Source organism: Haemaphysalis longicornis, unplaced genomic scaffold (genome assembly GCF_048455015.1).
Source record: "Haemaphysalis longicornis isolate Haplotype H1 unplaced genomic scaffold, Haemaphysalis longicornis Haplotype H1 scaffold_2, whole genome shotgun sequence".
In the NCBI taxonomy this organism is placed as follows: Eukaryota; Metazoa; Arthropoda; class Arachnida; order Ixodida; family Ixodidae; genus Haemaphysalis; species Haemaphysalis longicornis.
This window is the reverse complement of record NW_027526295.1, coordinates 288,448,433-288,472,136: the sequence shown is the minus strand read 5'-3', so window position 1 is coordinate 288,472,136 and position 23,704 is coordinate 288,448,433. Positions and strand designations below refer to the sequence as shown.

At 47.1% G+C, this 23,704-nt stretch overlaps 1 protein-coding gene across 4 annotated transcripts; it reads right to left on the bottom strand.

The window, feature by feature from the left end:
• Nucleotides 1–590: 590 nt before the first annotated feature.
• Nucleotides 591–23,346, bottom strand: Idi (Isopentenyl-diphosphate delta isomerase). Of its 4 annotated transcripts, none has more exons than XM_077700862.1 (7): nt 23,081–23,346; nt 19,717–19,812; nt 17,591–17,808; nt 7,651–7,743; nt 4,185–4,315; nt 3,118–3,301; nt 591–1,743 (listed from the first exon to the last, which is right to left on the bottom strand). In XM_077700862.1, the coding sequence occupies exons 3-7, from the start codon at nt 17,778–17,780 to the stop codon at nt 1,595–1,597; spliced, it is 747 nt and encodes a 248-aa protein (XP_077556988.1). In that variant the 5' UTR covers nt 17,781–17,808; nt 19,717–19,812; nt 23,081–23,346; the 3' UTR covers nt 591–1,594. The 4 variants fall into 4 exon arrangements, with proteins under 4 accessions (XP_077556988.1, XP_077556987.1, XP_077556986.1 ...); XM_077700861.1 differs by lacking the exon at nt 23,081–23,346 and adding an exon at nt 22,515–23,069; XM_077700860.1 differs by lacking the exon at nt 19,717–19,812.
• Between the last annotated feature and the right edge of the window lie 358 nt (nt 23,347–23,704).

Genomic DNA, 23,704 nt, shown 5'->3' with positions numbered 1-23,704 from the left:
TACTTTCATTTGTATGCATTGCAACAATCGAGGTGTGGCACAGATTACTGGAAATATAGTAGTACGCTGAAGGATTTACTTTTTAGTGCAGTTTGGCAGTGATCACATTATTGCAGACTTCTTGCACTTCTGGACAGGAGGGACCATTTCATCCTTCAATGAAACGCAGCCAGATGCACATACACCACTGTAAATTATTTACTTCCCACGCACTCATTTATCCAAACAGGGTTTTAAACTTACCATGAACATCATATGGCAGGTCCACGTGTCACACACACATGGGCAAACTGAGACTGATATTTAGGTTGAAAACCCCAGACCTGAGCTCTCCCTTAAACAAAATGGCCTTGTACTCACATGTACACATGCCCCAAGCGGACCTTCTGCATTCGTGCATCGCTATGGGTTTACTTAGCCACTGTGTGTGACTCGAGGCTTAGAGTTATGTTCAATCCATGTAAGGAGCTGCCACTGGGTAAGCAGCATAGTTGTAAGGGTTTGGTGATCATATTTACTCCTTGGTCCATTCACATGCACAAAATTTCAAAAATGGATGCAAGGGTAGTTGGAAAAGAGAGGGCACCAGAGCATCAACAAGTATTTATTTCTTGAAACACGACCGCACCAGTCAAGGTTTCACAACGCTGGCAACAGCAGCTCACTACTGCCTGTCACGAGTAAACAAAAATTAATATGTGCACGGCATCCCCAGTGTACAATGGGGACTGCCAAATGCTATGGGGCTGCATGCTCCAAAAAATGGTGGTAAATATTCCTTTGGTTAGAAAGAGCTGTGCTCCACAAGTTGCTACTCAGACACCTTAGTCAACGTCGTACAATTAAAGAGAAAGTCAATTGCAAAGCGTAAGCGCAACCTTAGTACATTGCTTGCCCACTAAAATTACAAATATTAGCAGAATAATAACGCTGCATATTCTCACTTGATCCCATTTTACTATGTGAAGACTAGCATCAGGAAAAAAAAAACTGAATGCTCGAATAAAAACATTTCAAAATGTGCGGCAGTCCATGTTGCCACTGTAGACATTGTGCAGTACATTTGTCATTTTCACTCCCATCCTGAATACAATTTTGAGCCGGCGTGATTCCCCTGGTGCGATTCCACCCTGCCTAGCGTCACTGCCACTGGGCCACCCCAAATAGATTTGGATGGCACCGACCATTCGAAGCGTTTACTGCCTGCTCATTCATCAGGCACAAGTGGACACCTCTCTGCTCTATGGTCTCGGTGGGTTCCACTGCTCTTTAGGCACCACGAAATCTAGGAGATGGGCAGTGGGGGGAAAAAATGCCACAATCAGGCACCCTAGCAAAGCAAAAAACGGCATCACAGCAGGGTAAGATCTGGCTACGGAACCGGGGGCTCAGATCACCTTCTCACAGCTCGCATCCAATTCTCAAAGTATATGTCAGGCCGAGGCTCATAATGCACACAACCACCGTGCACTACAGCTTCGACAGATAAACAACAACAAAAAATTTCCCATATAAACATTAACAAGAAAGCATGAGGTATTATCAGTTGGGTAAAAAATTAAAAAAAAGAAAAACGTCGGAGGAAGACGGCTTCTCAAGAGCTCTTGGTGGTCAGGCGGTGTATGGTCGTGTGGTCCTCAAACTTGCTGAGGTTGTGCAGGTTGGCCCACCACTCGAAGAGAAAGTTCTCCACCACAAGCTTGAACCAAGGCGTGATCACCTGGCCCTGCCCTTCTAAGGAAGCTGGAAAGAAAGGCACGCCTCGTGTGTTTGGGGACCCTTGACTGGCCACTGTCGCTTACTGAAGCATCAGATAAACTGCTTGCTTCCCACCTCAAGGGTGGTGGTCTACGCAACAAGAGATCATTTACTGCTGCTTCGGCCTGCTGACAGCTACGGATGTCCGCAATGGCAAGGCCATGAGGACACTACGAAAGAATGAAGCACATGCGCACCCGGCAATTCTGCAAAGGAGAATAAAAATGCAGTTTATATTTCACCCTTTTTGCCAGTTACAACTGAGTGCTGTCCTTACCCTTTCCTTAAAGGAGTACTGACACGAAATTTTCGTGTTACGTTTTTTTCGCTGCTACACGTAGAATGACAGATTAGACAGTCGATTGCAGCGTTAACAATCATTTACAGCGTCATTTATTCGTTTAACAAAGTGCACTGTTGGGAACTCGAGTTGGTAGTTCATTGTAAAAGATGCTACAGCGCGAAATAAAACACGGACACAGAAAGACAACGGGACGAAGTGTCAGTTTCGGTTTCAACAAAACGAATGCCGAGCGGTCGCCATGACAGGAGGGCGCCCGTGACATCATCATTCTTGCTGCACCGCTGCCGGTCTGGATGCGCGCGCAAGTGAGTGCACACGCGCACCCAGACCGGCCAGGGTTTTCAGCATACCCATGTGCACGGGCAGCATGACGTCCGTCCCAAAACCATGCCAACTGCAGCCAGTGTGCGTCGGCGACGTCACGGGCGCCCCGACGTCGGCAGTTTGGGGCAAGGAGCAGATGATGTCATGCTGCCCCATTCTGGGCTTTCTCATGCGGGAAAAGGTTAAAATGAATTTAAAATATGTTATGCTGAACGGTTACTGCTGAAACTCGCTTGGAGATATCCCCTTATAAAAAGGAAGCATTTTACAGTTATCGCAGCTTTGAAATATCGTGTCACCACTTCTTTAACATTAACACAGGGTGTGGCAAAACTGTCTCCCCACACACTTTGTCATAGGATGCCATTAAGTGACCTGTGCTTCTGCTTCCCTCCAGAGCAGCAGCTCGAAAGAGAGGTCCCACTTTTGGCGGGCTCCTGCTCATCGCATTCCTCCTCCCAGTCCAAGCTCAACTTGGTGCGCAACAAGGAGGGCTCTAACGAGTCTGCAGTGGAGGCCAATGAAGAAGAACAACAGTGCACGCTGCAGCGCGATTAACCAAGACTCGCAGTAGATGTTGGGGCGTCCACAGGGCAGTGCCAGCAAAACAGGCCGACTTAATTTAAGCATCGGGAACTGTGTGGGAATATGAGGTTAACGAAACCAGAGGAGTTTGACGAGAGTCTTGGGGTGCCTGCGGGAGTGCTGCATCGGGCCCAACGACCACTCACATATGAAGGGCAGAATGTCTCCCCTGGACACGTAGAGGGACTCCTTCACTTCGTTGGGGTTGGGCTTGATGGCCACATCCTTGCGCACGAAGAGGATGTAGTCGATTTCATTCTCCCCCCAGGTGGAATCCGAAGGGGCCTTGTAAAGGATGCGCGTCAGGTACCGAATGTCGTCGATGGACACCTGCACAAGTACCCATGGCCAGCAGCGTCGCAGGAGCACCAACCACTTCAACACAACAACAGCTGTACATGCAATGGCAGGCAAGGCGCACAGTGGAGGACCTGCAGTTTTTTGCCACGGAAGGGAAGGTGAATGGCAAAGTGCTGCAGGAAGCGGGTATATGTATATTTTTTTCACAATAGCAACAAAGGGCATTCCGTGGCCCTTCACATCCTCAATTCTTTTTCTCTCCTCATCTATCTCTCCCTTCTTGCTGCCGAAAATTTGGAACAGGGAATGAAGTTCACAGGACAAGCACCAAGATTTGCAGCCTTAATTTTGCCAAATTTTGCCAACCTCTCCTTTCCCCAGAGTGCAAAGTGGGACAGGATGGGGAGGATTGGTATGATCTCAGCACATGCTTTCAGTGGGAGCAAGTGAGTGCTCTAACATTGGCTCGAAAATGTACGGGCCTTTCCCTACAATGTGTGCCACCAACCCACTTTTGCCCAATTTAACTGTGTGCCATTAAGCGCCTTTAGCCCAATTCCAGAGCACCACCAAATCCAAGAAACTTTCCTGCACCATGCTAACGTTTGTGAGTATGCAACCAGCCTAAACGACGCAGTCCACATGACACGGTTGCACAAGCTGGTCCACGCACACTTTCCCTGCTCACACAGGACCCTCTACGGGTAATCTTCCACAGGCTTTCTACAGACTTGCACCATTTGAAAGCAAGCATCCCTTCATGCCCACCGATGAACCCATGGTTGTAGTGCCTTTCCTGGTGTGGAGTCAGGCCCCAAATCAACTTATCTCAGCAGCCGAGCACAATTAATCATGGGCCAATTTTCACCCCTCCGCTTGCGAGCTGTTGAGGCGAAGAGTGATGGTGACCCACCTCCTTGGGATCAATGCCCAGCTCCACAAAGAGCCTCCTCCGCGCAGCCCTTTTGATGCCCAGGGCGTCTGTCTCCTCGAGCTCGTCGGGGATGTGCAGGGGGTGGCTGCAGCAGGTGTTGGTGAAGCGACCTGCACCAGGCGGCAGCACCCCACAGTGTCAATCCACCAATTAGGCAGGGGAGGAGTGGCCACCCTGGGCGCACTTCAGCAATTGCTGCACCCGCTTCCACAGGCAGGGACGTGTCCGTACAAACAGCCACCACTGCACTGCAATCCTGGTCATTCTAATTTTTTGCTCTCACCAAACACGTTGGGCTTGGGCATACAAACTATCTTCGCCTTGGCAGACAGACAAAAAAAATGACCCCAAGGCTTTTAAAGGGACACCAACGCATTGATTGACTTCTTGTTTTGTGTGAAATCTCAGACCTATCACATCACTTTCGGTTTTTGCTCGGCGACAAATGATGCTTTGAAATTTGTTTAATAACTAATTAATGCTGGAATTTCTCTCCCTGGTATCATGTACATCTTTCTGTGATGCAGAGCAGCACTAGTCACATTGAAAAGAAGCACAGCCTACAAAGCCATTCAAGAAAAGGCAGTGCTGCCACCCCAAAAGGAAGTGTAAAAAACCCCTTTGCAATCCCTTGCATGGCGGCTGGCTGCATGGCGGCTGAGCCAGTAATCTCCCCCTTATCTGTGCTGCTGCCTTATATAGGTAAACACACTAGACAGCAACAAGGGGCAATATCTGGCACGTTAACCCGCATAAAAATTGTTCTCACCACACTCGCACAACAACGCGATACACGCGATCAAAGTTTAAACTGAAACCAAACTCGCCACCAGCTGTAGTGAGAACACGCCTAATAATGTTTAGAAGTTCAATTTTGTGTCCTTAATTTAAGAAGAAAAAAAAAACACACCTATCTGGTGAGCAGCAAGTCCTGCATATATTCCCGTAGATACCAATTAATCTGAGCAAACCCTTATAAGGTGTGCCCACAAATGTCGGCAATAGGACCCCATGCTTCGTGCAATCTGCCAGTGAGGGATACATGCGGCCCTGTATCAAGAACAGCCAATAAGCCGAAGACACTAGCACCAAGACACATGCCCCCTTGCTTGTGTACCTGGCCAGTGAGTTTTTTCTGAGAGCCGCCAGGGTCCTTTCCACACCCTGTACTTCAAAACAAAATTTACCCCCCGCGATACGATGAGGAATGCCCTTTCTGCAAACGACTCGGCACGCTCCGCCACGTAATTGGAGAGTGCGACTTTTCCCACGCCGTCCCCCTTCCCTCCCCCCGACCAACAACGCCTCACTTGAACGATGGGAGACTGCTGCTCAGCCCCGCCCTGGAGGACCAGACCCTACTGGTTGACAGGGGCCTGGAGGCATGAGCAGGATATGGAGCCCGCGAAGAGGGCCCCACTCCCTCTGGCGCCCAATGGCGCCAGCATTGTTTGCTCAATAAAGTCTTTTCTCTCTCTCTCTCCAAGTGCCCATGCTGCCTTGCCTGTCAAGACGGAACAACGTATTTATTTTGCATTCACAAGTCTCCGCCTTACCACTTGTTTCAAAAAATGTTCAGACAAGCTCCACGAATCCAATTTCACCATTCACAATTTCTGCCGTCACAAACCATAAGGTGGGCAAGTCTGTGGGGCAGCCATATATGTTTCTTCCCTTTTGGCATTTTGTGCGTTGACAAGCAACCACCCCAACAATGTGGGTGGAATATGTATTTCAATTCACGACGGCATTGCAATCTACCTATAGAAGCCGATTTGTTTCTGCGCTTTAACGTCACTTCAACAAGCAACATTTCCTACCAAGTGATTCTACAGACTGACTGCTCCCACCCCTCTCTACAGCCTACCTACGGCTAAACGGTGGAGAGGGAAAAAAAAACAGAAAAAGAAAGAAAGAACCTCAGCAGAAGTGTGCACCTTACATTCAATGACCCTGCAAGATATCCTGGTAGTTTGTAAGGTTGGTAGTACAGGGCTGCATAAACAAACAATGGCAGAAAGAAGGTGCACCACAACGGATACAAACTGTTGCCAAAACTTCTTTAGCTACCACTCAGTGTGTCCACTCCAGGCTAAGAGGGACACTAATGCCTCGATAACTTCTTATTTTGAATGGAGGATCACATTCTTCATTGCTCATTCTGCTTGCTTCGACAACAAATAGCTGTTTCCAGGGGCGTCGGATAAGGGGGTGCAGGGGGAGCGATGGCTCCCCCTGGTGTACAAATGGGGGAGCACGGCTCCCCCTGCCAAAAGGCACCCGTAGACTTCCGCTGATGCTTCATCAAACAAGAGCTCGCTGGCTAAAAGTCCAACGATTCCGAAAATGGTGGCTTGCACAAATATAATAATTCTGCAGTTCAACCTGCCGCTTTCACACTATTGCGAACTCCGAGAGTGGGTGTCTGTCTCTTTCACTCGCTCCTAAATCACTGCTTATGCTTCACTTTAATGTAAATACGACTCCTCATAATGTCTATTAACTGTTAGCACTGGGGTGCCCTCAGATTTACAGAAAATATTCAATTTGCTTTCGATGCTCTGGTTCTAACGCGGAGTGTTAAGAAATTTACTGCTCTCCATCATCTGGAATGTTGGATAAAAATTTTATCGGGATTTGGTTTTATGTCGGTGATCAGGCTTATTTATTTAGCCTATTCACCTGCAATATTGCACATGCGTGAGTCCTCAAGGACAATTGATGATGATGATGATGTAGGTACAATTTCATTGGCTCCCCCAGTCGAAAAATAGTTCCGACGCCTCTGGCTGTTTCTTAATTCATACCCCAATAATTAAAGCCAGTGTTTTTCTCCCTTGCTTAGCATTTCTTTTCACAATGTAAAATAGAACGTCACAAATTGGGTTTAAAAGTGCGCCTGATAGTGGGAGCAATGCAACAACTTCTACAGGGTGAAAAAAGGCCTAATTGGGGACCACCCACACCAGAAGAATGGAGGAAGATGTGGATGAATGCCCTGCCCTGCTCATGCTAGAGAAGACGACAACTGGTTCCTTTTTGTTGCAGGCAACCATTATACAAGAGCACTTCCATTTAATAAAGGCAGTTTTAACCAAAAAGACAATTATGGACTACAAAATATAATTTTCCAAAGAGTAACCTACCCTCCTGATTTTCCCATCACATCTAAAACTACTAATTCTATCATTAAAAAGAAATGAGGCCTGCGGACATTGCATGAGTCTATATGGTAGTTCCACAAATGTTTAGGTTTCTGAGATAGAAATACTCAAACGTTAGTGCACGCACATTCTTGCACCATTACTTTTTCTTTCCTTCTCGTAGCGATATAGCTTTCCTCCAGCTCGAGAGGCCTAAGGCGCAGACGACAAGCCCGCACAGGGATGTGCAGTAACAGGGGCACGGGAGAACGAGCTCGTGGCACCCGGCACAAGAGCCGCACCTGGGAAAGTGATCTTGGCATCGGAGCGTTGCTGCAGCAGGAGCTCGTCTTTGGAGTTGAAGAGGAAGACACTGAAGGCCCTGTGCAGGAAACCTGGGCGAGAGTGGGGAGAGGCCCACAAGTGCACAGCCGGGTCAGCAGAGGAAGGCGGCTGCTCCGCCTCTGGAAGCAAGCACCGCACACGAGTGGCCAGGCAGGAAAGCAGCCCTGCCGAGGCTGACACTGCACAGAGCTCAGGGGCAGTACCCCAAGCGGGTGGGCAGCAAAAGGAGGGGTACGCTGCCGTGTTTCTGGTGTCTGGGCAAGCTGCAAGCTCACTATGATTCAGCATTTTCACAAAAAGCTCACCGTCTAATGTGCCCCTAGTATCTCTGCATCTGCACGTGCAGTCACAATATATGTGCAGTCACAAATCTGGGTGCAACGCACTGCCCTTGCTGCAGTCCCAGGAGAAGCGTGCCGTAGGAAAAAGTACACGGCCGGCCGCAACGTCACTTCTGCTTCACGCACAATCCGCCGGCAGGTGCATCATCGCCTCCAACGGAGCTATTTTAACCCTTTCAGGTTCCATGACATGCATGTATGTTTCCTGCAAACACCTTGAAAAGGGGAAATGACGTACATGTCCGTCATTGCTTGTATGTTTACAAAGTGCGCCTTTTTTGATCTTTTCTCTCGCTGGACTTGTGCTGCCACACTGCGGAAATACCTTAAATTTTTTCGTTTCTTTTTCTATGCTTTACTACAGAGGTGCGTGCGCCAGCTATCGCTTGCGCATCGCGTCACGTGCGGCCGCGCAGTGGCTAGTTTCGGTTTCGCTTCTCGCTTCTTGCGCTCGCCAAACTGATGATTATTTAGATGTCGAATGAGGTTTTTTTAGAATTCTTGGGTTACCCATGAATAAACCATGTGTATGTAACAACACAAACGATTTTTGTTACTTTATGGTCACCATAAAAGAATTACTACAATATTTTCTCAAAATAGATTCCTCTCAACCATTTAAATCAGCAATAATAAAATCGACCCTGAGGGGGTCGCACGCATTGGCGAACAAATTTGACCCTCAAAGCGTTAAGTGTCTAACTAATTAACAACGCATTTCACAGGGCTACCAGTCATGTGCCAGTTGGTTTGGTGCTACGTACTGTTTGTTCAAAGTAAATTTGGCTGAGGAGAAATTTGAGTGCCCTGGCCGGCCTTTAACATTGACACAGGTGTCCCTGGGAATATATAAAATATTTTTACGCAAATATTACAAGCCAGGAATTGCAACCATGGGCCTACAGAGCTGGAAGAAGAGAATGAGGTGGCATCGGCCACTTTTGAACCGCCCTCACATTTGTGTGTCACTGGCCATACACCTTGTACCTCTAGCAAATAAATCCCTTTCGTAACAATATTAATAAGTGCCACAGCAACGTTGAAGATATTCTGCAGAATGACCTATGCCATTTGTAATAGTGAATTCAGCTGCTGTCGTCACGTGCCAGCTGCAACAAATCTTAAACGGTGAAAATGAAGACATGCCAGCCTGACATAGGTGACCGGTAAAAAGCGCAAAGGCTCATGGGTATGTCGTCTGCTCCAGCCACTTCCGGTTCGAGATCTCACCTGGCCTCCCGCACACCGGTGGCTTTCACGCGAGTGTGTGCGTGTTGTTTATTTGTCACAGGGTGCTTTCCTTTCAAAGGAGCCCCTAGTAGGATTCATCATCGTTATTCATTGAATGTGCAAAGAATGAGTGTTTGTTTTTTCGATGGAAACAAATAAAAAACACGCACACACGCGCATCAAAGCCGCCGACCTACGGGAGCCGAGGAAAGCTCTCGAACCGGAAGTGGCTGGGCTCCACAGGTGCAGACAATGCACCCATGAGCCTTTGCGCTTGTTACTGGTCACCTATTCTGCGGCAGCCAGTGTATCAATCCTGCCACCGTGATGGTATACTCAAGTCACCTTTCGTAAACACCAGTCCTCGCATAAAAAAAAATAAAAAGACAAAGAACAAAAGGATATTATGGCACCCGTATGTAGCCAGTCATTGGCAATGACGACAGGAAGGGAGTTTTATACTAGTGATCCCAGCATGTGGTTACTTGAAGCAATGCTTTTATGTTTATGGAGTCGAATCAACACATGCTGATACTTTTGAACAGTACTTTTAAGAATGACCCGCAAAAAGTACCCCAGCGTTTTCCAGTACCACCTTCATGGCACCACAATTTTAGAAGTTTTATCTTGCAAGTATTTAGGCGTCACCTTTATTCATAACTTGACACAGCCCCAGCATAATTCAGACATATACGGATCAGCATATAAAAAGCTACGTTTGTTAAGGCAAAATCTTAAGCATGTTGCGAGTAATGTTAAGCTCTTAGCTTATCAGCCTTTAGTCAGATCAAAACTTGAATATGCGTCTGTTGTGTGGGACCCACAAACTAAAAAAAGATGTCAACAAACTTGAGGTGCTCTAACGAAAATGTGTTCGTTTCATTTACGGCAAATACAGACAAGACTCCCCCACCCAGCTCGTGAGGGATAATAATAACCCCACTCTAGAAACAGGAAACTGAATCATCTATTGCTTCTTCACAATATACTGTCTAAAAGTTTCGCTACCTATAGGGACCGGGCGGCCGTTGTATGGCACCACCGTCGTTTCAGCGAACAGCGCCGCCTGTGGCGAACCGCTCGTCAGTGGAATGCCGGTGGCGGTCAGCGCAGCGTAGTTGTGCATGGCTTTCTGTCGTTTTTCTGCGGTGCAGCTTGCAAAGCGAACGTAACCCCACGTGCATTTTTCAGATCGGTAAATCTTGAGTGTGGATGTGACGTTTACAAGGTATGCCATCAGTGTTATTTACGCCCATACTCAGTATTTACAAATAGCAGACGACGCTCAATGCGCCAAGCTGGCAGTCAAGCTGGAAGTGAAAGTTCGTTGCTTCATGCAATTTTTTAATGCCTGCATGCAGTTTTGCGAATCGAGGAGTATATTCCCGCTAAATGTTCCGGGAACACAAAGCCGGTGTGTGCAACCGATCTAGGAATGCTGCGGCGAAGGCCCTTGGCAGTTAATGACGAAACGGCGCCGACGTCGTGCACAAGCGAGCGACAAAGTTGGAGGGTGCCTTCGAAGATTTACCTCAAAACAGAAATTGTGACGGATGACGCTTCCGTATCTTCCTTACCTACGGCTGAAATGTGTTTAATTTCACAGAAATGCTCTTACTACAGCCATTGGGAATCGTTGATGGAATAAATACCGCATGATAGTAGAATGTTATTGCTTGTCGTGGAGAAGCATTGCTTTACAAGAATTGCAATGGTTTCTGGCTAGTTGGTAAATGGTTTTTCAAAAACCAATTCCTGCGTGACTGAAGGACGCAAGACAGGTGGGTGCCCGAAACCTGTACTCAGCTTCACAACTGTATGCTGCGGGCGGTTTACAAGCTGCCGCCTACGCTTGAAAAATCATGCACACCTCCGTCTAACGACGACGATGGTTTATCGCTAAGCTCTATCGTATGGGTTTCCTTGGTTGCCTTCTGGATTTAAACTTTGACTAGTTAAGCGTCGAATTTGACCAGCACGCAGTTTGGTCTTTTGGTCACAGCGTCTTTGACTGACCATTTCTCATTCGATTTCGCACGAAGAAAGCTTTGTGTTCAACCATCATAATCATTAGACAATTTTGCTGTTTAATTTTGAACTTCCATGCCACCTCTCCAAATCTAAACTTTTTCCAGTGTGTCGGAAATGTGTCTGTGGTGGAGGACTCGGGCTCATGCACCCATATTTGAGGCAACTAATCGCGCGTTTTCGGTGAATTCACCAGGCATTACACGATTTTTTAGGTACTCTGTAAAGAATACTTAAGCATTAAAAAACACCGGCTGACGTTAACACTGCCACATCTTTTAACTATCGGTGCCAGCCTTTATTCTACGCAGGGGGTAAAGCGGGAGGGGGAGGAGGGATGGTCTTTAGCTTGGGCTGTTGAGTTGGTGAATAACTTTGGTTCTTGATAAAATGACCACCAGAAACGTGAGTTTTCCACTTCGGCTTTCAGGCTCCAATGCTGTCACAGTGTCGCTCACCGAAATCGAAGGTACAAAGCTCACGGTTACGGAAAGTGTAAACTATCGCAAGATTTCTACGGCTACACGGTAATCCATCTCGTATGTAGGTGCCTTTCTATTTAAAGCACACGTATCGAGGTATCCCAGCGCTAAGGCTGGCGTGGAAACCGTAGTCATTGAAACCAGTGAAGATAATTTAAAGGGGTAGAAATGAATTCTAATATTGCTAATAGTTTTATTTTATTCGTACTCAGATAGCGCGGAGCCAAGCGCAGAGCGCTGCAAAAAGCGCTCGTGTCAATGTAGCCCTTCCCCAACCTTACAAGCATCCAATAAGTTTGCGTAGCCGTTAGTGCATTTAAGAAGAAAATAATACTAATAACAGTAGTTTTATTCGTACTCAGAACGGTTGGAGCCAAGCGCAGATCGCTGCAAAAAGCGCTCATGCCATTGCAGCCGATACCCAACTTTAGACGCGTCCGACAAGTTTACGTAGTCACTACTGCATCTAAGAACTCAACACATCTGTTTAGACTTCGTTTAATCTCATATGTCTGCTCACAACGCCACCAAAACATACAAAGCACCGAAGCAAACACGACAAAAACAACGGGAGGCTGTGTAGTCCAATGCACCGGCTCATTCCACTGACGAGGGGAGCGCCGAGTGGTGGCGCCACCCGTCCAGCTGCCCGGTCCCTATACTTTTGTTCCTCAAGCCACTAACCACGAGAAGAACAGGTCACACACGAGAACATGCTTTAGAGCCTATTTTTGCAAGGACTAGTTCATTTCAAAATAGCTTTTTTCCGCGTACCATAGGAGACTGGAATTTACTTACCGAGTCAATTCCAGCAGCTGAAAATTTTGCTAGGGTACTGGAGCAGCCCTTGTCTAGCTGAACCGATAGTACTGATGTAATACAGTGCTTGTTATCTACCGTATAAACCGGAATATAGGTCGAGTTTTTTTCCAAAAATATCCGCACTAAAGTCACCCCTCGTCTTATAGCGGTCATTGGCAGAATGTAAATCGTTGTCTGGCGACAATGTGAAAGCGTAGTCCGTCGCCAATCACCATCGGCATTCGTGTCGGACTGCTCTCTCGCTCTATCAGGCCTTTATTTGATTTCACTTTTCTGTAGTTTTTCGTCTTTTACTCGTCTATTACGCGTGCGTGGGTACATTTCTGTACGTATCTGTTCCGAGATGAGTGGCGGCAGTCGACGCCAGCTCACCGCGGCGTTTAAGCTGACGGCGATTGAGTCACCGAGCAGAATGGGAATATGGCGGCGTAACGCCAGTTAGGCATTTCAGAGAAAAGTGTGCGGTACTGGCGGAGCCAGAAAGCTAAGCTGTGCGCGTGCAACCCCCGAAACCGATCGTTCTGTGGACGTCAAGCGGTGCAACCCGAGTTGGAGAACAAAGTGGCGGACTTCGTCCGGGAACTTCGCTCACGATCGCTCCGGAGGCCATGCGCGGACCGGCTCCGCGAACTGTACAATGAGTGGATAGCCGGCGACAACAAAAAGACCTATACGGGCCAGTTGCGACCGTGTCAAGCTGGGTGTCCTTCTCTGGGCAGTCGCTGCCCGACAACATGGTTACACGAGCGTTCAGGAAGTGCTCCATCAGCAACGCGCCTGATGGCATGGAAGATGACAGTGCGAAGCAGTCATCCTCGAACGACTCTGAGAGCTCGGACTAGTGACTTCGGCAGGCATAGTGAGTGGCAGTGACGGACGGGCGTCGAAAATAAATATAGACATTGTGAGTGCGCTTCTGTGCCGAATTATTTTTTTGTCAACTTTTCCCACCTCAAGGCAGGGGGTCGACCTATATACCGGGTCGACCTATAATCCGGTTTATACGGTAGTTTCATATCAGTGTGTTGGTAAGATTGACGTTACTATCTGTTTGGCTAGGTGATCTGTATTGTCCACGTGCTGTTTTGAATTATGTTGTTTTCCAGATACAGTTGCAGGTTTTTTTTTTTTGCTGATACAGTTTAACCTCGATATAACGAACCTCGATATAACAAAATTCGAGGTATAACGAATTTTTTCGTTTTATATCAAAATTTTGCTAAATGCATGTATTTTTATCTGAATTTTACGAAGTAATTTCGTACGGCGCTCCTAATTTAACGAAGTCACGGCAAGAAAGGAAGAACGAAATTCCGGTCGAGGCACGTTTTATTTTGCCTCTCAGAGCCTACATTGAAAACATTCAGTACTCGCATTAATTCTTAAAAGGCTAAAATGAAAGAAAAGCGGTGAAATCTGCGGTTGACATGAATTAAAAGTGATGAAAGAAGCTGCTCAAACCGCTAGCGGTCATGGACGGTTTAACAGTGCATCCACCATTTTGACGTCTCCACTGTTGCCTATGCCAACGCCCTCTGTGCTTTTAGGCTCCCGAAGCCTACTTCAAGCTTTTTTTTTTCTATGCGTCCTTGCTCACGGTGCTACTGCTCTAGGTAGTACTCGTACTCGCTGATAACCACATTAATGTTTTGTTCATGCATCATTAGGTGAGTCTTATAAGCAGCATGAGCACTCCAAGGGAAAGAAAAATGTTCCAAACAAGAGCCAGAGGAAGAGTCGGTGAAACCGACGGCCACCGAAGTGATGGATGCCATCGACGTTCTGCGGAGGCACGCAGGCGCACGGGAATGTTTAAAAGCAAGCCTTGTCAGCGCTGTCAGCATACAAGCGTCATGTAAAGCCCACCCTGGTCAAGAAATGCCAAGCACTGCTTACGGACTTCACTACAGCTTGAACATCGAGTTCTGGTGGCAATAAATTGCTCTTTGAACGTTGTCATCTTAGTTTCACCCGTGTTCATTAGAAAGCTGCGATGTGGAGAAATCGGTTTCTTTAGGGCTCAGTGGGCATAAAAGTAATTGCTTAATCGAATTTGGCCGGAAGATATTTAATGTAAGCTTTCCACTTTAGCGAGAGCACGTAAGCGCTCTTCCACACAGTGAAGCGGTCCGCGTGCACTCCGCTCAACTCACAATAACGGCTTTGTCTCGAGTGTCGTGATTGCATCACGCGGTCATACTGCAGAGCCTTTGTACATAAAAAAAAGTCTTTTGAATGTTTCATAGCACCCTTCCGCTGTTGGCCCGGCAGCACCCCTCAATGCCGCGCCTAAGCCTACCACTTAACGGACGAAAAGAGGCGTAACTTCAAACGAGCACCTCGCCGGGGTCAAGTTCACGGGGCATGGATGCGGGTTCGATTGACTAACAGCGGCCTTTAGTAGTGACCAAAATGAAAAGAAGAGAAAGTGGAAACCTAGTGTGCTATCATATTTAATGAGGCGTTGCAGAAAAGGCACCGGTTTTACGACAACGCGTGAACTACCGCCGGCTATCCGAATTCCATTGCGTAAGTGCTGAAACTCTTAATTCACAATTTTCGCGGCCAGTTTTAGTACAAATTTCGGTTTAAGTGGAGAGCTAACTACATAGCAGTTGTTTCTGGGCAATGGGCAAGGTTTTGAAACCTCAATAACAGGTTAAGAACTGTAAAATTGAAACCTCAATTTTACGAAATTTGCGCCCCCAAGTACGACTTCGTTATATCGAGGTTTAACTGTACTGACTGATGATCTATGCATTCTTCCCTTGCCCCTCCTGCTAGGGCCATTCTGGCCAGCATTATTCCGAAATAAATAAATAGTCCGTTGGTCCTTTGCACACATGCACGCTAGTATGGGGACTCCTCGATTATCAGTCCCGGATCGTCCGCGGACTGCCTGAGATGCGATCCGGCGCTCAATTTTCCCACGTATTCCTATGGGACCTCCGGTCCGAACACAGTCCTTGGACTGCCCACGGACTGTCCAGGACTGGAAAATCGAGGAGGCCCATGCACAAACCAGGCTGGCCCGCTCCGCTCATTATTAGGGGATTTGGGTTTATTTTTCCACCAAGTTGCTTGTAGATCTCTTCAGTCGCTTTTTGCCTGTTTCGAACTTCCTGTTTTACCCATACATATTAACATTGTAGTGCTCGCCACATTCCCTAGCCTGTTCCTTACCTTTGAAACTCGGGAAACATTCTGGGTAGAAGAGTTAGATTTCACAGATGCAATTGGCGAAAACTGCTTCATGGAAATAGCAGAAGCCGCTTTGTCGTTGGGTCTCCCCATCCACAATGCCAACTTCGAGTGCATGTTCTCGCATGTGAATGTCGTGAAGTCGCGCTATCCCACGTTAAGCGGCATCCTGCACATACGTTATTGTTACGTGAGGAACTAACAGATGGCGCCACGCAGTCAAGCCAGGAGCGTAGACGGTGGGACCCAACCCACGGTGTATGAAAGCCGCCGGCGGGAACAGCCCCCAACACGAGGCCCCACGAGTTTGATTCCTCTCTACTTCCCAGCGGCGGAGCGCGGTGAACCTTGAGCAGACGACGGCATTGAGTTACGCCCGCGCCCGGTCCGCCACTTTCACTTTCTCTTCTGTGCTGCAGCCATGTAGTCGCTTGCATAAGCTTTCTCTTTCTACTTTATAATAAACCCAGTTAACCCAATAAAACCAAAGTCCAGTGTTCTATATCTAAACCCACAACGAAACAGTTATGGCCCCAACTTTCAAAATGCCAGCTGATCAATTCGAAAAACGTGCATGGTTCAGCCGAAGCGGAGGCTGAGAATTTCCGCGACGAATAGGAGGCATGCGACCATGAGTGGCTGTAGTCAAAGTATGAAATGAAACATGTTCGGGAATCGCAAAGTTATTCACACACTGACGTGATCACATTACTGACCAACTGAGCAGGGAGACTACCAAGGAGACTACGATAAAAATTGAATAAGCCTTTTTTTTGCGCTGCTGAGCACGAGGTCGTAGGTTTGATTCCCGACCGCGGCGGCCGCTTTTCTGATGGAAGAGAAAAGCAAAAATGCCCGTATGTACGAGATTTCGGTGCACGTTAAAGATCCCCAGGTGGTCAAAATTAATCCGCAGCCCTTCACTACGGCGTGCCTCATCGTCTGCATTGCGCCGTGCGTTAAACCCTACAATCAATCAATAAGCCCTTTTGATCATATTTCTGGACATTTTCATGGTACAAAATATTTAATGCTTACTTTCCAATTGTGTTTCATTGAGTCTGTTGTCATACTATAATTATGAAACTTTGTTTAAACAGTGTGCGCATTTATACAAATCCCACTCATTTTTGGGCTACTTCACAAAAGCTGATCAGTGATTTAAGGACTACTTCTGGAACAATTATTCGCTTGTTACCTTGGTCACATCTGGCTACCTTTGCACACACACATGCACACACAAAAGCAGCTGGCTGCACATACAAGGTGAAAATTTGCCAACACATGGGAACGGTGTGCCATTCCAACGGCATGTCAAAGAGCAGAAAGGGGAGAAGAAAATATGGGAAGATAGAGAGCGCGTTCCAAAATTCTAAAAACTTGGCTTGTCTGGGTGACAGTTTTGATCGGCACCGTCACGCCAAAGGTTTTGTCCCGTTGCTATTGCGCTCGACAGTACGCAGGCAAGTTGCACAAATACTAATGACATTAAGGTGAACAGCACCAAATTTCTGCATGTGGAACTGCCATAATGAAGTTAGAATTCAGGGCCTTTTGAGTTCTTGCACGCATCTTAACTCGAATGAAGTAACCACAGGCAACTGCGCAAACCGAAAAATCTCGAGATCTGAACGGCATGAGAAAGAGACTGAGAAAAAAAAAGTATGGGGGGCTAGAGGTTTAAGAGCTTAGCACTTCAGAAGCAAGGAAAGTGAATTTCAGGGGAGCCCGCATCCGCCATCTTTCTCTTTTTTTCCCACTGCGCTCGCAGTATTTTCCCCACAGAGTAGTACCCTTGTTGATGTTCTCCATGAGGTGGCAGTCCTTCTTGCTGCACGAGCCCAGCGCGGTGTCCCGCTCGTCGACCAGGATGCACTGCTCGTCGAGCAGCTGGACCTGTGTGGCGTCGCAGTGCTCCAGGTTGAGGGCCCTGGTGGCGGCCGTGCTGGCAGCCGCTCGCTGCGTGGCCCTCGTCGAGGCCATGCCCTCCTGCAGGGGGCCCACCACCCTCCTGCACAGGGGCAACGAAGGGAAGGAGGCCCCGTGAATGTGCTGCCGTCCGTCCCTGTTCTCCTGGATTGTTGCTCAATTCTTCGAGCATCTTCACGCATATACCACTGCTTTCAACAAATATTTTCTTCCAGTTGCAATAGATCAATGGGACTCCCTACCAGGAATCCGCCCTTGCAGAGCGATCCCTGGAAGGTGAACTTTAAAACTCAACAGTTTTGAAGTTCACCTTCCAGCCCTCTGCTCCCCAGAACGGACGGAATTTCACCGTACTTTCCTTCGCAGTCTAAGTGTGAGCCTCGAGTTTTTTTTTATTTCTTTCCTGTCTGTGAATCTTGAAAATTAGGTAAGGTTTGTGCATACGGATACTGTAAATGTACACTTAAACGGGTGCCTATCAATGAGTACCTTGAAGTGTTTTCTTTTTTTCGTTGTCTTGCAAGTTGGCAGCACTGTCTCCGCGTAGCGGGTGGGAATATATATGACATCATTATGAGTATTGTCAATCAGTGTTTCGCGCATGAAGAACTGTGTGTTTCCAAATGTCGATGTGTGCTTTTTTTCTTCAATGTATGTGTTTTCGAAGTGCCTGTTTTGAAGTGTTACTTATTTTGTCAGCTGCATATCCCAGCGTTGTTTTTTTTTTCCTTTTTTTCCACCCTGTATCGGCCCTCACGGGCTAACAGTATGAATAAATAAATAAATAAACCTTTAAAAATTCCGAGATTTACTAACTGCCCGAATCCTTTACTAATCATGCAAGACCCTGTTTCTTGTTCTTTTCCACGTTTTTCTATGCATATCTTTAGTGCCTTTTCCGGTTGTTACTTTGTATACAACCATTCTTTCAATGTTTGCATTATTGTTCCGTTACTGCAGAACAAAAGCCCTCAAAATTCTGAAAATATATAACTACACATATCCCCAACCAATCATGCAATAGCCTGTTTCTCGCTTTATTTTCCTTGTCCTCTTTTTTTGTGTACACTTGTTTTTAGTGTCGTTTTCAGCTGTTGCTCCTTTTCCTTTTATACGACCATCATTCTGACGCTTTTTTATTGCTGCCATTCCCCCTACCCCTAAGTTACACCCCACAAGGGGCCTTCGAGGCAATAATAAACAAAGATGATACCCGCCCTTGACCAAAGGGCCTGAAAGGTTTGATGTTAGGGAACACAGTGTGTTCCACACGCACCAACTGCAATTTTGCAGCACAGAAACAAGCAGGCCCCTCCCATTGAATACATTCTCACTTCATTTGCAAGAATATGGATGGTTCTTGCCATTTTAATAGTGAGCCGTTAGGGCACTTGTGCCTGATGTCACGATGCTTGACCCTTCTTGCGGTCAGGGCAAGCTCTAGCAGGTCTAGCTGTGGCTCTAGCTCTAGCTAAAATGAAACTAAGAAAACACACAAAAAAAGAAAAAGAGAAGTTCTCACCAAGCAGAATGCACAGAAAGGGTGTGCAACAATGGCCCGTCATTTTGCAAAGCTCAGCAGCAGCCTATTTCCTATCCTAGCATTCATTTACATCCATGCACTTCAGACAGCACAGTTTAACGATGGTATCTATTGGTCATCGCTCCATCAAGTACATGACAATCTGGCCCCGACAAAAATAAAAAGGGAATTAGAAGAGACAGAGCCAGTTCAAGCCTTGTTTTATCCCCTTATCTTTGCAGCAGCTCGAACACCATGGCGTTGATTTTTCCTTCAAATTCCATGTAGTAATAACGGGTCTAGACATGTTCTGGTACAATGTACGATTCCCTTTACCTGGCAGTTGTAGTGAGGGACAGGCAGACAGACCAAAATTTTTGCCTTTAGGTAGCCAAAGAAAGACTATTGTCTTTGAAAATGTCCCAGCCAAGAATGATGTTTCAAGAACATGACAGAAGGTCAACGAACACGATGGTGATGTCCTTGTGGTGGTGCCAAAGAGTGGTGTCATTACTTCTTGCGATGAGCAGCAGAGGCGTTCACTCAGCACTGACACAGCGGCTCCTGTACGGATAAGCGCGCTACAGCTTGCACAGTCACATGCACAGCACTGGCAGGTGAGCATTTCACGCTGCGGCAGTTCTTTCCCTGGGAACTGCCCCTGTTGGTTTCCCTCAGCGCTAGGCATCTGGCACAGGAGAAAGGGAACAGCAGCAATGCAAGGGGAGCAGTGACTCAAAACGGGAAGTTGGTCAGCAGGGTACGAAATGTGACTGAGATCTGGTCACTCGAAAGAATTTGCTAGCAGCGGTACAAACGTGCAACGTTTCCAGGTATTCTGCACGCATAACACATCAGGCGGCTGTGTATACACCCATGAATTAGTGGTTCAGGTGTGGGGATGTGGCATCGAAAATTCTACGCCGCTCATCATGCAAATTCTACGGTTTGTGCAAAGAAACTGGCAGGACGCTCCCTCTCCTCTTCCTCCCTTAGCAGGAGGGAGAGTAAGTGGCCCCTGTGAGACAACTGCGCCCTCTATCGGAGGGTCTGGGAACCGGTGTCTGCGAGGCCACCAGTGGGTCTGGGAACCTGCTCCTACCCCTGCGCGCAGAGAAAGGACGAGACAGGAGGGGAAACAGTGCTTCCGAGAGCGGCCAGATAACGCCACAAATGCTTGGCCCAGGTTAAACTAGCAGCATCTGTCGCGGGAGAAGAAACTGTGCCGCTGCTGCGATCAGCATTTCACTGCCCAGCCCTGGAATAAATTGCAGCCACTATCATTTCGTCTATCAGATGCCGCTGCCCTCTCCTTCGCTATCGCAGCTACGAAGCTTTGTAGTCCATGTTCGTTTTCACTGTGATGTTACCTGGTCACTCGCCCGCGCTTGCCGCAACGGGCTGTTTTGCCTCCATGCCCCTGCGTGACGCACGACCGACTGCAGACGGATGAAAAGGCTCGACCTACAAGAGCTGCACTGTTAAAAAAAATTGCTGCTTTGGTCACATTGCGAGCACCCTTTTGTCCCACTGGGCACGGGATTGACTTTTTAAATGATCAAATTAAATTGAACTGACTGTTCTGACCTCAATATTTTCTTTAAAAAAGAGAGAGAGAAAGAGAGATCTGCTCAAACTAAAAGAAATTCAGTGCCCTCTGATTCTGTGAAGGACGACCAGTGAAGCAGGGTGATGTTTGAAGAATGCACGAAACAAAACACAATTGTTTGTAATTTGCGATTTAACATATGTTCAAGCAGTTAGCTGAGCAAAACTGAGGAAGGGCTAGTTTTGTTGCAGCGGACAATTATGGTGCTGCATGTTACCCTCCCGTAGAAGCCCATGTATTGGCAGTAGACAGTTATTTACAACCGTGTGAGCTACATAATTATAAAAAGTAGATGAGACCCGTCGGCGTAATGACAGCATCGTCTCGGCAGCTATTCCTCATGCAATTTGTCACAGGGTTCTTTGGATAAAGCTGCAGCCATTTTCTGTAATGATTCTGCCTCCATGGACGGCCACGCATTGACAGCAGACAGGAACTCTGTAACGGCCACAACTTCACTGTGAACTAACTGATGAAACTCGGCGTAACGATAGAGTTGCCTTAGCGGCCAATTTCAGTTTAATGTTTCTCAAGATACCTGCATTATATTAACGAGCTACAGAGCTTTTTACACTAGCTTTGGAGCGAGCGCGGGACTCGGGAGCAAACGTGTGTGAGTCTTTGTTGAGGTGACTTCTGTGGACGCACGCTATATGGGGAAATCATGGCCCACACAGCTTCTCTACAAAATTACGCACGCCACAAACAATGTTATCGACTGCACCTCATCTCTGGAAGCGATGGTTTTGTTTGATTAGCAATGAGCTTTTGCGCAGCTCTAATTAAATGGCATAGCCAACCTGACCTCTAGCTTCCGCAGGGTACTATTCCCTACGTTGGCCATTGGTCACAATGTAGTTGTGCCTGGATGCTGCAGGTCATATAAAGAAATTAAGCCGCAAAGGCATATGAAAATGTTGGGAAGGAATCCACAATACGTGCACTGGCAAGGCACGAGGTTATACAACGGCACTCCTAAACTACAAATGAGTGCTGATTCGCCACCAACAAACTTGCTTAGAAGCCCAGCTTTATCGTGCTTCCCTCTGTGCATTGGCAGGGGTAAGACACGACTTCTGCACCACTTTGAAATAGAAGCGGACTGCTTCAGTGTTTAAACAGTTTGTGTGAGCACCGTCCAGAAACTGCGAAGCAGAATTCTCTACCTAGGTGTGCGGACAACTGCGCACTTAAGGTTTCCCTTGAAGTGTAGCGATCAGTTTTTCCTGCCAGCTCTAATTCTTTCAAAGGTCAGAACGGTTGGTCTAGCCCAGTGGCGCCGTTACCACGTGCTATGTGACGGGGGCATGCAACGCCTTGTTTACTCATCTCACTGATCTAATTGAACTTCAACGTGCAGGACAAGCAGGTGCCCCAAAAAGCAAACGGAGCTTGGTTTCGTGAAAATTGAATAATTTCTATTTTATGTGGCTGCCAGCATAAATAGAATACGTGTGGCCCGATTTTTGAAAAGACACTTAGAGGTTGCTGTGCTAGGCGCATGGCGGAGATATCCCCTCAAAATCTCCAACCCGTGCTCCATTTAATTTTGGGGGCACCTGTACTTGCTCACTGCCACTCCATATAGTACACGTTTTTTTGTTTCGCCACAGAGACTTGTTTAAAAGAAATAATATTAACATTTCTCGTTACTCACAGGCCGTGTAGATGTAAGAGCAGACAGAACGACTTTCTGCAGGTTCCAGCCGAAAGCCCAGAGGGGATGAGTAATTATTTCCAAGCTGCGTGACACACAACGCAGTTGTTCGTACCGTTAGCGCCGTTTCGAAGGCGTGGAATGCGAACGCCTGAGCAGTCGACCGCCCGGGGATAAGTCGGTTCTGTGGAAGTTGTACCGTTGTACGTGATCTAACAAGGCTGGGCGGGGGTCGCCACCTTTCCTCGTGAGGCCGTTTTTTCCGCTTACGACATGATGTCAAGCAAACTATATGTTTGACGTCCAGGGAGACCTTCCTCGGAACAACCAAATTTCCTTGTCAGGCAGTGATCAATGAAACAAGGAAAGGGCCGACAGCTCATGCCCGATCTTTCGTGTACAGCACATGCACACCACGGTGGAAGACGGAAAAAGAAAATGTCGGTATGAAAACGCGATGCTAAGCATTTACCGTGCTGCAACCAGACACAAGTATACACAAATCCGTTCACTGTCGAAAAGCAGTACGCTAACTGACATCTTTGAAGGCGGGGCGCTTACGTTACCTCAGGATGTTTCGGATCATTTCTTGCGTGTGGTGCAGTCTTCACGCCGATTGTTCACATTTCAGATAGCGCAGGGGGAAAACGACTGCATCACGCACACAGTTTCGCCATCGCGAGCACGCTCACCAAGGCACTGCAAATGCGCACAAACCCAGAACTAACGAAGTCGAAAAGCGGGAACAAGAATTAAAGGGAGCAAGGCAGACACAGTCCATACAAGCAGCCAGAAAACAGGAGAAAAGAGAATGAGGAGGTTCTTTCCTCCATGGCAAGGAGTGCGAAAAGTTGAAGAACAAAACAAAAGAAAAATTGAGTATTTTAGAAACAAACTAAAATAAAAATAGTATTAACGAGAACAATTGTAAAATTAGCAGTTTGTAGCTCTTTTGTTCACTTTTTTTTGCACTAAAGCTTGAGCGCGTAGTAGCAATAGAGTGCACTTAGTAAGCTTTACGCTTCAGCGTAATTTTTAAACGTATTTTTACCTGTATTTGAATGGCGCGTTAATTTGTACTACAAATAAAAAAAATGTGTATTTCGTACTACACAGCACAAAAAAATTCTTATGACGTCATTATGACGTCACATGTGGCAGGAGTCATCGCGAGGAAAGCGTGTCTTGTA

Bases quoted from the DNA above. Each gene is read 5' to 3' on its own strand.
- Idi (XM_077700860.1), bottom strand. From the start codon at position 23,100: ATGATCCGAAACATCCTGAG. The intron at 7,744-17,590 runs GTACTACTCTGT...ACTCTCGCCCAG, and splicing joins CATGGAGAACATCAACAAGG to GTTTCCTGCACAGGGCCTTC. The intron at 4,316-7,650 runs GTGCGGCTCTTG...CGCCTGGTGCAG, and splicing joins TGCCAAGATCACTTTCCCAG to GTCGCTTCACCAACACCTGC.